Source organism: Notothenia rossii (genome assembly GCF_949606895.1).
Source record: "Notothenia rossii genome assembly, chromosome: 2".
NCBI lineage: Eukaryota > Metazoa > Chordata > Actinopteri > Perciformes > Nototheniidae > Notothenia > Notothenia rossii.
In genome coordinates, this window is record NC_136904.1 from 72,692,260 (window position 1) to 72,706,733 (window position 14,474).

Below are 14,474 nucleotides of genomic sequence, written 5' to 3' on the forward strand. Positions count from 1 at the left end.
ATAACAAATAAAATAACTGCACATCCTTAGTACACTGTAAACCCACATATTGAAAATAGTAGTGTACTGATCATTACAATGATAATGTTGTATTACTTTTTACTGTTTTGCGGGGTAAGTACTACTTGAAAGTATACATTTAACAATTGTTAAATAGTATGTGCGTCTGACATCAGTAACGACACTCAAGAAAACATCACAAATGCCTGCAATAAGATGGATCTGCCCCTTCAGCATTTGATCTGATGAGATATATGAGGTCTTAAACATTTGACTTTTAAGTGGATCAACTTCGGAGAACTAAGGCAATCCCTAAGTTTTTAGCTTTCTCCTAACTTTTATTAAGGTTTACACTGAAAAGAAAATAGCAGCATTATAAAAGAGAACATATAAAGGTATTGAAATTGTAAAAAAAAAAGCGTGTGTTGCACACAACAATGACAATGTGAAATACCATTGAGTAATAACAAAAAGTTAAATGCAGAAGAATTGCACATACCAGGGTCATTGCACACTATTGTAATAGTACAGGAAACAGTTAATAATAAATAGTAAAGGATACATCTGTACTGCTGCCAGCTTCTATGTTCTTAAATGTCACTGAAGCAAGGGGTGAAAAGTGTTCCTCCTCCTCACTGAAGTCTCCCTTTTGCTCCTGTCAAGGCCGTTTTGCTCTTTAACTTTATTTAGCTAAAGAAAAATTATAGGATAAATTATTTGTTTAAACCCACAAAGTGTGTGTGTGTGTGTGTGTGTGTGTGTGTGTGTGTGTGTGTGTGTGTGTGTGTGTGTGTGTGTGTGTGTGTGTGTGTGTGTGTGTGTGTGTGTGTGTGTGTGTGTGTGTGTGTGTGTGTGTGTGTGTGTGTGTGTGTGTGTGTGTGTGTGTGTGTGTGTGTGTGTGTGTGTGTGTGTGTGTGTGGCTTTTGTGTTTCTGCCCCTGCCATCACGCACCGACCCCTGTCTGCTCTCATATTCCCGCATTATGTCTTGCAGGAACCAATGTTTATTTTTTTCACATTCTATCCAAGCTGCACATTTGAAAGAAACCCACAATAAATAAAGCTTCACCAGTTTGGTTCCTTGTCACAACAAGATGGCCAAAAGGTTCTCTGCTCATTTGTTTGTTTGTTTTAGTGGGCACAGAGGGTAAATGTACTTAGTTTAATTTAAACACTGATCCCTACCAAACACACATTAAGTGGATACATTAAATGAAATACATGGCAGTTTCATCAATATGTAGTAGTCACATTACATTACATATCATTTGTTAGACGCTTTTATCCAAAGCGACTTACATACATTCAGTACTGTGGGCAATCCCCACAGGAGCAACTTGGGGTGAAGTGTCTTGCCCAGGGACACAACGACATGCTGACTGCAGAGGGACTCAAACTTGGTACCCCCTGATTCGAAGTCCAGCACTCTATCCACTGAGCCACAGCCGCCCTCACATCTTAGACAGAGAAATGTGCCTTCTTATTTATTTTTGGGGAACAATCAAAATGTAATCCAGATAGAGGTAATGTTGCCCGTGACAAGACACAAGATGATAACGGAAGTCATTTGACTTCAGGTGTCAGCGTGGCACGCTCTTGCAGCATCTGGCATATCCAAACACCAGGTTGTCTGGAAATCAGAGGCAATTTATCATGCTGATAGTGTGGCAATAACTGCACATGAGTTTGCCCACATTCATTTAATATGATTTATGGGTTGCAAGGCTTAATGATTTTGGACGGTCAATGTGTAATTAAAGTTAAATGATTGAAAAGAAAATAAGGAGCTTGTTAGTAGTTCCAGGGAAGTTATTATATGAAAATGGCTTTAATATTAAACTAAAATCAAGGCACTGAAGCCAACAAATGAACTTAAGAACACTGTAAAAACTGTTACAAAAGCTCCATTACTCACTATTAAAGGACAAACCACCAAGGAAAAACTTAAGGGGATTATTTTCTTCAAAACATCAGTCCTTTTGTTGTAAAGATTAGTTCAACTTTGGAACAAGTGAAATCCCACTAAGAAGCTGTGAATCAACTGAACATGGAACTCAAACATTTTTCATTAGCCTTTTTAAATTATATTTCATTTAACTTACTGACCTCTGATCTTTGAACCCTTTGCAGATAATCACACCTGCCCCGTGGATCAGTTCAAATGCAGCAACAACCGCTGCATTCCCAAAAGATGGCTCTGCGATGGAACCAATGACTGCGGGAACAACGAGGATGAGGCCAACACAACATGCTCAGGTATGTACAGTATAGTACCATGCATGCTTGTCAGAAGTGGTTTTGTCGTATGAACTCTTAATCATTTCATGGAGGATCATGTCAGGAAGTTATCCCGAGTTTCCCGTTTCATATTTGTAGTCTTGTAGAGCTTTTACCATTAACTGGAAATACTTTGCCTGGTTTAGCCGAGGGATGGCAACTAGGTCACGTAGCTTGTTTGTTATTTGGTAATCAATAAACCATTGAATTGGCCAATTCAGTTTCTGCCCTTTAAGACAGAACTTCTAGAGTCTAGTCTTTAACAAGCCCATGCGTTTGCTCAATTACGCTGCCCACGAGCGGCTCTTTGTATTGTTCTGAAATGATGTTATTGGAAATACATTTTGTAATGCTGGGATCAACTGTGGCTCAGTTTATAGGTACTTCATTGACTCATTTAGGAATAGAGAAGGAATTTCCAAAATATAGTCTTCTTTCTAGACCCTTTTTTCTGTTTTCTTTTGTGTAAATAACGCTTCTTCTTAAACCTCGGATGTTTATTTTTGCATGGAAATGTCATCTACAACCCATTCAAGTGCTTAATTCTCTGGACCAAGAGCAGCTATTTCTAGTGTTCTGAAATCGTTGTATTGGAATATCTTCTGATTCCGTAGTTGACTGTGGGTCAGTTGATGTGTTGTGTGACTTTTGTGAATGTCTTAGAAATGCATAATATTCTAGCTCATGTAGACTGTATAGAGAGGCGAAGTCCCGCCCATCTATTTCCGCCCCATGGGACCTTATTTTGGAAAAATCATGTATTGAAGTCAATAGGGAGAGAAAGATTATCTTTCGATCCCGTTTGAATTGTGCCACAAATTACACATATGATGTTTGTCAATCTTAAAAAATAATTTCCATGTAAAAAAAGTCACAGTTTGTCGTAAAACTGTTAAGACTATGAGAAATACGACACTAGAAAGACTACAAATCCCAGAGTCGCGTAAGTGATGTCATTAACGTTTCACATTACACTCGTGTTACTCCCCGAAACCTTGTAAAGCCAGTCCCGCATGCTGGCTCTTACGGAACCGACTAACTCCCCTTTTTCGTATGTACAGCTCTCAACATGGCCATACTTGGAGTGATTTTCACCTCTTTTAATACTTTTCGCCTTATTCTGAAAGAAAGAGGTGAAATGTGCCAACGTGACGGCCATCTTGGTGTTGGTGAGAGACCAGAGGTGTAGTTAATTGAGCGTTAAGAGATCTATGGATACATCTCTCAACATCCATATGAAACAGAACTGTAAGCAGATTTTCTTTTTCTTTATGGATATTTTACAAATCAGTCCCCTTTCAAACTATATTCTTGTTTATTAATAACAACTTTTTTTACTGTCATATATTATTTTATATCTGTTATGTTATTTATAACTATAATGATTATATAAAGATGTGCCTTTACCTCACTGGTTGAAGAAAAAGCTTCATATATTTGTTAGCATAGCTAGCTAACCAGATACTAAGAACAACAAAGTTATTGACTGTCTGATCAGTATGACAGATGAACAGATCGCCACTGGGCTTTCAACTAAGACCCAGCCACGCAACAACTGCGGCATGTGTACGGCTCCTTATGGGTACTGCAAATTCTGAAGTGGCGGAGTGATGTTCTGGTGCTCTCCGTCAGCACTACACCCCTGTCAGACAAAACATATACCACGTGATGACACGTTAGGCTGTGTTGTGTTCAATGACCCTGACCTTAGCCAGGAAAAACAGGCACTCGCTTGTTTAATTATTTTGCGGTCTAGATTTCTTTAATGTTTTTCTTTTTTGCGTGTGTTTATAAATTACCTCGAGGGCTGTACCAAATGGCCTTGTATACGCCTTGTATACGGCCCGGAGGCCGGACGTTCCCCACCCCTGGTTTAAAGAAATATCTGGACTTTATATTAATGCATTAAGCTAGTTATGATAAAATGGTACTTTGCAGAGCTGTTTTGCGTTTGAAAGCAGTTATCACCATTATGCCTTGCCGCTCTTGAGTAGCTTCTGTGCAGTGCAATCAATATCATTGTATTAGGGCACTCTCCAGTACAAAAGGGTTGTAACACAACGAGAGGCGACTGTACTGTACGTCAGGAACACTTACTGTATATCACATAACCAACCATACCCTCAATGTAGCCTCTCGGAAGCTTTTTATCCTTGGAGAATCAATCAATGAGCATTAGCCAAAGGATGATGAATGTTCCCACATCGTCAGATTGACGTGCACATCCCACATCAGCAAGACATCCCGTGTCTGCTGCCCTCTCAGGCTCATCCCGGCCTTGCAGCATCTCACTGACAGCCACAGCACATTTCCCACTGCTTTCACACCTTCCTCGCGCTGCTATGTGATTGAGTGATAAAAAGTTTGCACCGCGCGGACATTGACATCATGGTGATGTAGTGATCATTAGGGTTGTTGTGCACATCCTGCATTGACTTATGCACGTGTGATTGAATTATGTGGCTTCTTTCCCAGCCCAGCCCTGTCAGCCCGACCAACTCTCCTGCCAGAACGGACGATGTATACCTCAGGCCTGGAGCTGCGACCGGGAGGATGACTGCGGGGATATGTCAGATGAAATATCATGCAGTGAGTCACCAATGGATTTTTGCCACATGTCATTATGGGCTGCCTCTGTGAATGAATCAAATTACTAATAATGGCATTAGGGCATTCAGAAGTTATTTACATCTTGCAGTTTAAAATGGTAATTGGCATACATTTACAATCTTTAAGATGTCTTTTTTCTCTTATGAGATTCATCTGAGAGGTGATTCGCTATGGTGACTTATTATTGGTTTAATCCTCAGGCGGATAAATGTTAAAACGTACTTTTTGTTTCAACATGTGACTATAATTTATGAAGTCTACTCTGCCAGAAACCTGTCAGCAGTCACTGTTTCGCCTCTAACCTCTTAAGCCCCACGGACCCGGTTCCGGGGCCGAAATCGCGTCATTTGCAAGAAACAACGTTTAAGGAACCTTAATATTTAATAAACTATGAATATTTTATATCCATATAACGGGAAAAAACTAATTTAACTGATCTTTTTCATTTTTATTTAAAAAAAAAAACACACACAATGCTAACAGTGAGCCTCTGAATTACCCCAGAGCAAAAAATGCTAACCTATTACTGCACCGAAAATCACTCCTAGCTCCCTTATTACTTATCCTAGCTGCACATCCGACACATCGTTTATGATCGTAAAGACACAGAATTTAACGGTGCCCACCTCAACACTGAAAGATACAAACTCGCGACGTTATCAACAAAAACGTACACCAAAACATGTGGCGCTAGGTAGCCTACAACGCCAAGATGGCTTTCCTTGGTTTTGTCTGGTCAAAACTGGTCTTCAATGGCATTAAAACGATAACAACGATGATGTAGTTAATCCATAGGTTAATATCCAATGTGGCTGTGTCCCCTTTGAAATGTCCTGATAATCTATAAGCAATAAAACTGCAATTCAGTTTTAAAATAGTAGAGCAGGCCATTCCTACGCTCTGTAGCGAGATTGAATGAGCGAAGAAGCCACCTTTTTTTTTTAACATGAGTGTGTGCGGGATGATTTAACTTCGATTCTATTGGCTCTAACGGTCAGAAAGAGATGTCACATGTCAAAATCGAAGAAGGTGGGCCAGAGATATGGAAAATCCACCCAAATGGCCCCAGAAGAGGTTCTTTTGGCTAAATCTGTCTAAAAAGGTCAAATATCACTTGTTTTGCATCAATCTTGATACAGGGTACTTATATGTTGTACTTTGGATTCCTAAAGCTTTTAGTCTACTAACCCATCATCCAAGGTTATTTGTTTTTCACTATAAGTACAACATATATTTTGGACGGACACTATAATTTAGAGTTCTTTACCATGTTCAATCTGAATTTTCTTTAAAATAAAAAACATCTATATTGATTCAGACTTTTCTACATCCAACTCATAGGTTTATCATTACTTTGAGAGAAAAGATTATTAATTTAACCCTTTTAGAAGGGAAGATATGGTCATTTGTTCTGGGAATGTCGTTTTCGACGTCTGAAACCTGAAAAACAGGCTTGGGGCTTAAGAGGCTAATGGGCACTCACACTGGGTAATTTGATGTAATTTGAGCATTATAATAAAATATTTCCCTTTTTCCCCAAATAATGTACTTAAAAGCACACCACCAAAGAAAACATCAAATTGCAGACTAAAATGTGAATAATTGGACCTGTTCTCTTATTTTTTTACTCCCATTTTGCATATATGTTGTGGCTGATCAGCTTTAGAGTGACATAGGAAAGCCATAACAAATAATGGTATGTTCTTATACGCAAAGTACAGGGAAAGAACTTTGGTTTTACCAGTGAGTGGCATGTCTCAAGGGATGGCAATGTCTTAGTCTTTTTTTTTTTTAATTGGTCCACAAATTTGTCCCAGATATAATATAAAAAATAAAAAGTTAACTGCATTGCCATGAATTTGCTACATATTCAGATGGGGCCACTGTGTCAAAATAAAGAATGCTATGACTATTTGTATGACTTCTTGAATATTTTGCCAGTGTCTTTTGCATGCAATACCTTATTCAATTGAGAGAGTGTTAGGAGTTGAATTATTGATGCTCTGTTCTTTCTCAAAAACTCAACATGCCCTCACTGATGGCATCGGCTTAACGGACTGGTGTTGAGTATACTTCTGTGCAGTAGTTCACTTTTCTTAAGTCGTGTCTCAGTGGTATTACACAAACTGTCAGCTTCAGTTATTGAAATTATAAGAAAAATACATGGCACGCCACGATGGCCCAAGCTTTTTGGAGTTATTTGAAGATGTATTTAACCTTTTTTTAAAGCAAGGGAAAAAGAGCGCTTTATTGTGGAAAATATGTTGTTGAAATGGATGAATTGCCAGCATGCATTTAAAAAGATGGGGGTAAAGGTTTTACAATTCCCCTTTGAATCACTAGTTGAATGAAATCAGCCTTTTACAGTGATAGAGCTGCACAGTGCTGTATTGCCTCAGCCTCCCTTTGTGTGTCCTAAAGCTGGTTCAATACGCAGCCACAAACAGCCAGGGTGTAAGCAGTAATTAAAGTTCATGCTCGGCTTCATTCAATCATAATCAAGCTGTGCAGCAAAACATATTCTCTGCCTTACTGTTGTCTGGGCCTCCTCAGGCATTACTCCTCTGTAGGCGCTGTACTGTGAAGCCCTGGCAGCTCACTTAGCATCAATGGCACTACTGTGGGTTTTACAACACCTGAAGCTCACTGGTGGCCGCCTCATAGATTGATGCTAATTTGGATTTTGTTTGTCAGTAGTTTAGTAGTTGTCACACGGTGTCTCATATTTGGCTCTCTGTTCACTCGAAGCCGTCATTATTTATGGATGCCGGTGTTCCATTTTTTGCCAGGCTCTCTGTTTACTTGAAACCTTCATTATTTATGGATGTTCGTGCTTCATTTTTAATGAATGTTAAATTCCAACTAGTCATGCGCTGTCAGTGAGACCTAACACATTTGTGGGAAATATAGAAGACACTTGTCAGATAAAGATACAATATGTCTTCTCGACAGCGCCTAAGGTATTCCAGGCAGCAGCATATGCCAGCAAATCAATTCAAATGTAGACTTGCATTTCAAACCGAAGTCAATAAAGTTTCAGGCATCCTGTAAAGATTTTGTGAAAAATACTCTATATAAAGCATCTCAAAATTGGAAACCATAATGTATCAGATGGGAATACAAATGTCAATCCTGACAATGTCAATAGTCCACAAACTGTGGTAGAATGTGAGCTATACTTCCTGAAGTGCCGGCGGAGAATATTGATGCTTTAACATAGACCAATTTAGTTCATGAAGCCTCCCTGTCTCCTGTGATGGATGTTGGATCAGCTAATGAATGACTGCAGAGGTGGCGATGTGCTTCCACTAACTTGCGTTGTCAAGTTACGTCTTTACATATATATTACATTGTCCCTTAGAATCAAGGTATATTTTTTCTCAATTGTCTTTTTACCTTAAACCTAAAATCCTTAAGTGTAGGGAAAGTGGATAAAACTTGATCCGATTCCCAAAAATGTACCCTACCGAAGTGTAGGTGATAAATAAAATGTAAAAGTGGCTGCCAATGCAATAGGACATTATTTATTTTTCCCTCTCTGCCATCAACTTCCAATGTGGACACAGTTAATTGTATTTTTATTTATTTCAGGGGCACGCATGTCTCTACATCTAAAGCTTTGTAATGGGCGGCATTGATCCAGAAAGAACATGTGCAAATGAAACGTGTCCTTTTTAGTACAAAGCATTAATCAATGGAGGAATTTACGATTTGTCTTTACTTTATGTTTCCATTCAATACAGGGTCACCTATAACTCTTAAAAGAATTTTTTTTAATTAAACACCTGGGGCTACAGGCATGTCACAGTATTATGTGAAACACCTCAGTACTTGTCACAACATCTGATAACAACTTTCATGGTTTCCTGATTCCCTTTGACCTTGCAAATCCTTGGATTTTACTGTGTGTGTGTGTGTGTGTGTGTGTGTGTGTGTGTGTGTGTGTGTGTGTGTGTGTGTGTGTGTGTGTGTGTGTGTGTGTGTGTGTGTGTGTGTGTGTGTGTGTGTGTGTGTGTGTGTGTGTGTGTGTGTGTGTGTGTGTGTGTGTGTGTGTGTGTGTGTGTGTGTGTGTGTGTGTGTGTGTGTGTGTGTGTGTGTGTGTGTGTGTGTGTGTGTGTGTGTGTGTGTGTGTGTGTGTGTGTGTGTGCGTGCGCTACTGGAGAAAACCTTTGAATTACTCCACGTTTTTAATTTTCTGTATATCTGTCTGTGGAAAATGTTTTCTCCACAACAGAGGCACAAGCATACAGTATTAAATCACAAAACATTACATGTGTGTAGTTTAGATCAAAATGAAGGTTGAAGATGGACATGGTACGTGTTAGGCAGGCAGGGTGTTACAAAACTTTGCAGTTGTGAAGTTGAGACCAACCTAAAGTCTGATATTTGAAGATGGGTGTTCTCTGAGCAGGTGTGGCAGACGCAAGGGTTAGGAAGTAAGGTATTGGAAACAGGCAATATATTAAGTGTTTCAAAAAGTATTGATTGGATGCCATACATTTTAATACAGACATGTAGCTACCTTTGCCTAAACACAGCCTTACTCACACAGCACCTACCATGTTTCGTAACTAAATATTTATTTCCATTGCCCTGGTTTATATAATCGTAATCATCCAACATGAACTAATTTTAGACTTGAGAGAATAACCTTGACATCAACCCGTTATTACTAAGGGTTACCTGCAATTATTGCACAGATGGTTCCCTGGTTAAAGAGCATTCCCTATATCCTGTCCGCTAAAAGTTTGCAAAACTACAGATGCCTCTAAACAATGTATCCATGTTATTCATTTGATAGAACATTTGAATTAACAGTTAAATAAGTACCGATGTGTGGTATGGAAATGCACATTGTGGTTTAGCTTGGATTGGTATTGTAACTAATGTATACTCATATTCAAACCTTTTCAGCCTTCCCCACCTGTGAGCCCCTCACCCAGTTCAGCTGTTCAAATGGACGATGCATCAGCGCGAAGTGGCATTGTGATTCAGGTGACCTTTTTTTTATATACTCATATAAATCATAGCTTGTTCTTAAATCGATGTCTTTTGATTTATCCTTTGTATTTATCAGCCATGATATATGTTTGTATTTCTGAGGTCATACCTTTCATTGTCCGTGTGTATAGATGATGACTGCGGAGATGGCAGTGATGAAGTCGGTTGCATCCAGTCCTGCGCCAACAGCCAGTTCAAGTGTTCCAGTGGTCGCTGTATCCCAGACCACTGGGCCTGTGACGGGGACAACGACTGTGAAGACTACAGTGACGAGAACACGACCTGCAGAGGTGGATCAGCACGTAAGAATGTCCGGATTACCTTTCAAGATATGTCAGATGAAATGCAAATAGACTAAGTTATCTGCTGTGACACAAGATGACCCTTGTTATTCATGCTGACATCAACAGATTAGTGATATAAAAGCAATGTATTTGTAATAAGTAATCTCGAGTATTTGCAGTCTTTCAGTTTCTTAAAAGATTTGCCTTGCAGCAAAGTTAGTTACCTCTATGATATTTTACATCCGTTTTAGTGCGATAATGATTTTATTTGCAAGTCAAATCATGTTTAAATTTAGGTTTTTTAATTACATGTTAAAATTAATCAGCTTGAGTCCAATAACTTTGTTTTCACCCCCACGTGTGACTTATCTTATCCTCACTCTGTTCGGGAGGATTTTACCATCAGCAGTTGAATCATTTAATCTAATTACCACAGAACGCTCATGCAAGCTCCGAAACTCACAGCTCACTTGCTTGTCACTAGAATGTGTAGACTATTCATCAAACTGTTTCCTGATGGAAACTGCAGGCTTTTGCACTCCCCCGTGACTGCGTCTGCTTTCACCCCAGGGGATTGAATCTGTCTTAGCTTTGCCTCAGCTGTGAGGGAAACGTTCTTTGGGTTTGACTTTTAAGGATTAAGCAAATCATTCATACTGAATGCTCATTCCCAAGACTTAAATGAATGTTTAAACATTGTGTTAAAATCTTAAAATGTTTAGAACTTCTTCAAATGATACAAATTCAGGGGGTTGCAGAGTTAGCATTTATCTTAAAAAATGTTTTAAAGAAAAGAGAAGCAAACTGGATTGCTGTCATTTGCAGGATCAACTGGAATTCAGGCAGCATTACGTTAATTTGTAGTTGGCATTTTTCTACTAGAAAAGTGCAGTTAAGCACAAACACATACACAACTAAATCCAGCATCATTATTTAAAGTGGACCTATCATGCTATATTTAAAACATATATTGTAGGGCCATACCTATATAAAACATGTCTGTGAAGTCTTTTTTTCAAAATACCAAACAGATCATGCCTCATTTCGCTCTATTTGCTCTTTTCCAGCCCTGTTTTTGCAAGGGCTGATTCTGCTTTTGTGGCAGACTACAGCGCCACATACAGGCCTGGCATATGTACTACAGCGTCTCCAGCGCTTTCGTGCGGTCTCTCATTCACCTGATAGGTGGAGAGTTGCCCATTGCATGATGTTATTTGTTCCTTCTCAGTCTGAGATAGGGGTGCATGTTTCAGTGGGAAACGGACCTGTAACAATTTATAGAGATTAAGCCATTACAAAAAGAAACATGGGAAATGTTTGATGTATTACCCAGTTGCATTTTGTTAAGGCATTTATTCTCATCAAAGGATATGTCCAGCGTGTCCAAGACCTGCAAAGCAACACCTAACATAATGGTGTGGCAGTACCAGTTTCTCTTCTTTGTAATGATCAACAGCTGGGAACATAAAATAGTGACCAGAATCATTAAACAAGACAAAAACATCTAACAGACATAAACCTTGAATGCTGTGAGTCAAACAACCTCCCTCTTTGAAACCAACAGATCTGTTATTGCTTCCAAGTGTCCCAACTGCAAAGACACACATTTGTAACAGAACTTTAAAAGATGCCTTTGGAAAATAATTGTTGAAAAGTGTGGTGCGTTAGCAATGTGCTGTAAATGACTTCAGTGACTTTTGTTTTAGTGTTGCCATCTGTGATCGAGTGCAGTGGAGAGGAGTTCCACTGTGTCACAGATGGAACCTGCATCCCAGATCGCTGGAGTTGCGACGGAGACAAAGACTGCGAGGACGGGAGCGACGAGAAAGACTGCGAGGGAACCAAAAGGATGTGCGACCCCAAGGCCAAATTCACCTGCAAAGACACAGGTAGTGAACACATTAACTGCTAATTAAAACACTTAAAGCAACATTGTCAACAGCTATTTGCATGTTTAAAGATGCTACAGTTGGTATTCCCTTTGTTACTTTTACTGTCACCGCCTTTTAGTCAAGAAGTAGCAAATTAATAATTGATACGGACAGATGTTAAATAGCGGCAAAATATCTTCCAGAAGTTTTTAGATTAAGTCTGACACATGCAAACACTGTTGTGGTGTTTATTTCAACACTTCATTAGTCAACTGATGCTGATAATGCGGGGAGGTCTGTGGTATAAAATCATAACCTAAGGCATGAAAACTAAATGCAGCTTGCATTTGAGTTCACTGAGTAAATATTGCATCACTCGCCAGAGACAGATGTAGTATTTTTAGCACCATGGCAGCCTGGCAGAACTGATTTGAGCATGAATGACAGAAACACACAGTAACACAGTGAACTGACTTGATTATTGACTAGTGTGTTGCGTTATATATACTCACAGATTTTCCCCATCTTTGTTGTGGGTTACATACTGGACGTAGTGTCCGTGACATCACCCATAGGATTCTGCAGAGCTGCAGAGAAGCCTACGTACTGTATCTTATCAGTTGGATTGTGTATTATTGTATAGTTGGGGTCCTTTTTATTTGACTGTTACTTTGTAATAGTTTTTCATGAGACAGTCAAATTAAATGTGTCCTGCATATTCACATTCATTTGTAACACACACACGTAAGGGTAAAAGACAAACATATTTAACAAATGTAATGCAATGAATAAGCTTAATTGTCACAGAAGCATAACGTCATATCTAATATTTAAACAAATAATTCCATTGTCACTAAAGCATTGACCAAGCTATTTGTCGTTGTTAAATGCAGGCATTAAGTTACATGTTCACGTTCTGCTGCCACAATATGTCGGTTTCTCCGGTGTAATGATAATAAAATGCTTAGTAAATATTGGTAATAATATTAATAAAAACCACAAGGTTTGGGTTTGTTCGTTTAATATGATGAACGTTAACCAGTAAGCTTCAATAATCAACTCCAGCTCAACAAACCATATTGCATTATCTACTGTACGTTAACGTTATTTCTGGAACCATCTGGAAATGTGAGATTCATATTTTTCAGATTCACGGATATATAGTGAGGTTATTCTCATATACAGTACGCTGGTCTTCAACACTACTGTGACGCTAGCTGTCTGCGTCGTCGAGCATAGCTCATTTAAATGAACACTAACAATACAGTTACCTAACTAGCAAACTAACTAATGTACAAGCATGACCTTATTTTACCAACCTCACACAGAAGCCTTTTGTGCTACTTATCCTTCTTAATGTTTTACACTTCTCTAATACGTTTTAACTTGTATGCTATGAATAGCATCGTTAGCACAGATGGAGCTTCCTCTCGCTCGTTAGCTGAATAAAAAGTCCAGTAAGAAATAAAGTACGGTGGACCTGAAGTGCAAGACACCACAGCATTTCACAAAACGCCGCAGCATTTCACAAAACACCACAGCATTTCACAAAACGCCACAGCATTTCACAAAACGCCACAGCATTTCACAAAACGCCACAGCATTTCAGAAAACACCACAGCATTTCAGAAAACACCACAGCATTTCAGAAAACACCACAGCATTTCAGAAAACACAACAGCATTTCACATTGGACGGAAAGGGTATTCCTTAGGGAGAACACTTCTTGTTTGTGATTGGACAGAGCCAGCCAGAGAAGCACTGCTGTGATTGGTTGTTTTGGCTGCCAGTCAATAAATGATGCTTCGTGATTGGCCCAACACAGGGCCACCGTAATAAAGTGCTTGAATTTCACTTACCGAAGAAACTGCATTCAGGGACGGTCTGTTTTAACCGCAGAGCTGTCCGGTATTTAAATGAAGAATACTCCACCAGGCACAGACACAACAAACACATCAACATTGTGTTCCCCGCATCAGCCCCAATTCATAATCATGAAGGTGGAATCTAACTATATCCATTATAATTTGTATTGCATCCAGGGGTATAGAAACATGTTTTTTTCTGGTGTAAAGTTGGGCATTTTAACATGGGGTTCTATGGAAATTGCTCCTTTCTGCAGTCATCGCCTATCAGCCAATAGATGAACTGCAGTTTGTGGCACTTCCTTATTGGCCTCTCGGCTCTGCCCCAGTTTGCCGCTTGGGTTACATCATGAAAAATCACCAGAACAATTGTGAAATTCCCTCTACATTATACATACTGGTCTGGAGTTACATGAATGGATTACAAAACCACATTTTATTTTTATAAATCCGCTATTTACTGGCTGGACTTTCACAGTACTTAAACTTCAAATGTTTTACATTCCGTAAACAGGATCTACTTAACATTTTTAGCCTTGTCTTGCTTGGGTATACAGAGGAGGAAAG

At 39.2% G+C, this 14,474-nt stretch overlaps 1 protein-coding gene across 9 annotated transcripts in view; it reads left to right on the forward strand.

The window, feature by feature from the left end:
* lrp1bb (low density lipoprotein receptor-related protein 1Bb) overlaps positions 1 to 14,474 on the forward strand; it is a 336,417-nt gene that overhangs the window by 178,557 nt on the left and 143,386 nt on the right. For all 9 annotated transcript variants that reach the window (XM_079666350.1, XM_079666351.1, XM_079666347.1 and 6 more), the window contains 5 exons: positions 2,130 to 2,255; positions 4,752 to 4,865; positions 9,801 to 9,881; positions 10,019 to 10,189; positions 11,878 to 12,060. In XM_079666350.1, the coding sequence (XP_079522476.1) occupies positions 2,130 to 2,255; positions 4,752 to 4,865; positions 9,801 to 9,881; positions 10,019 to 10,189; positions 11,878 to 12,060 (675 nt within the window). The remainder of the gene's footprint in view (positions 1 to 2,129; positions 2,256 to 4,751; positions 4,866 to 9,800; positions 9,882 to 10,018; positions 10,190 to 11,877; positions 12,061 to 14,474) is intronic.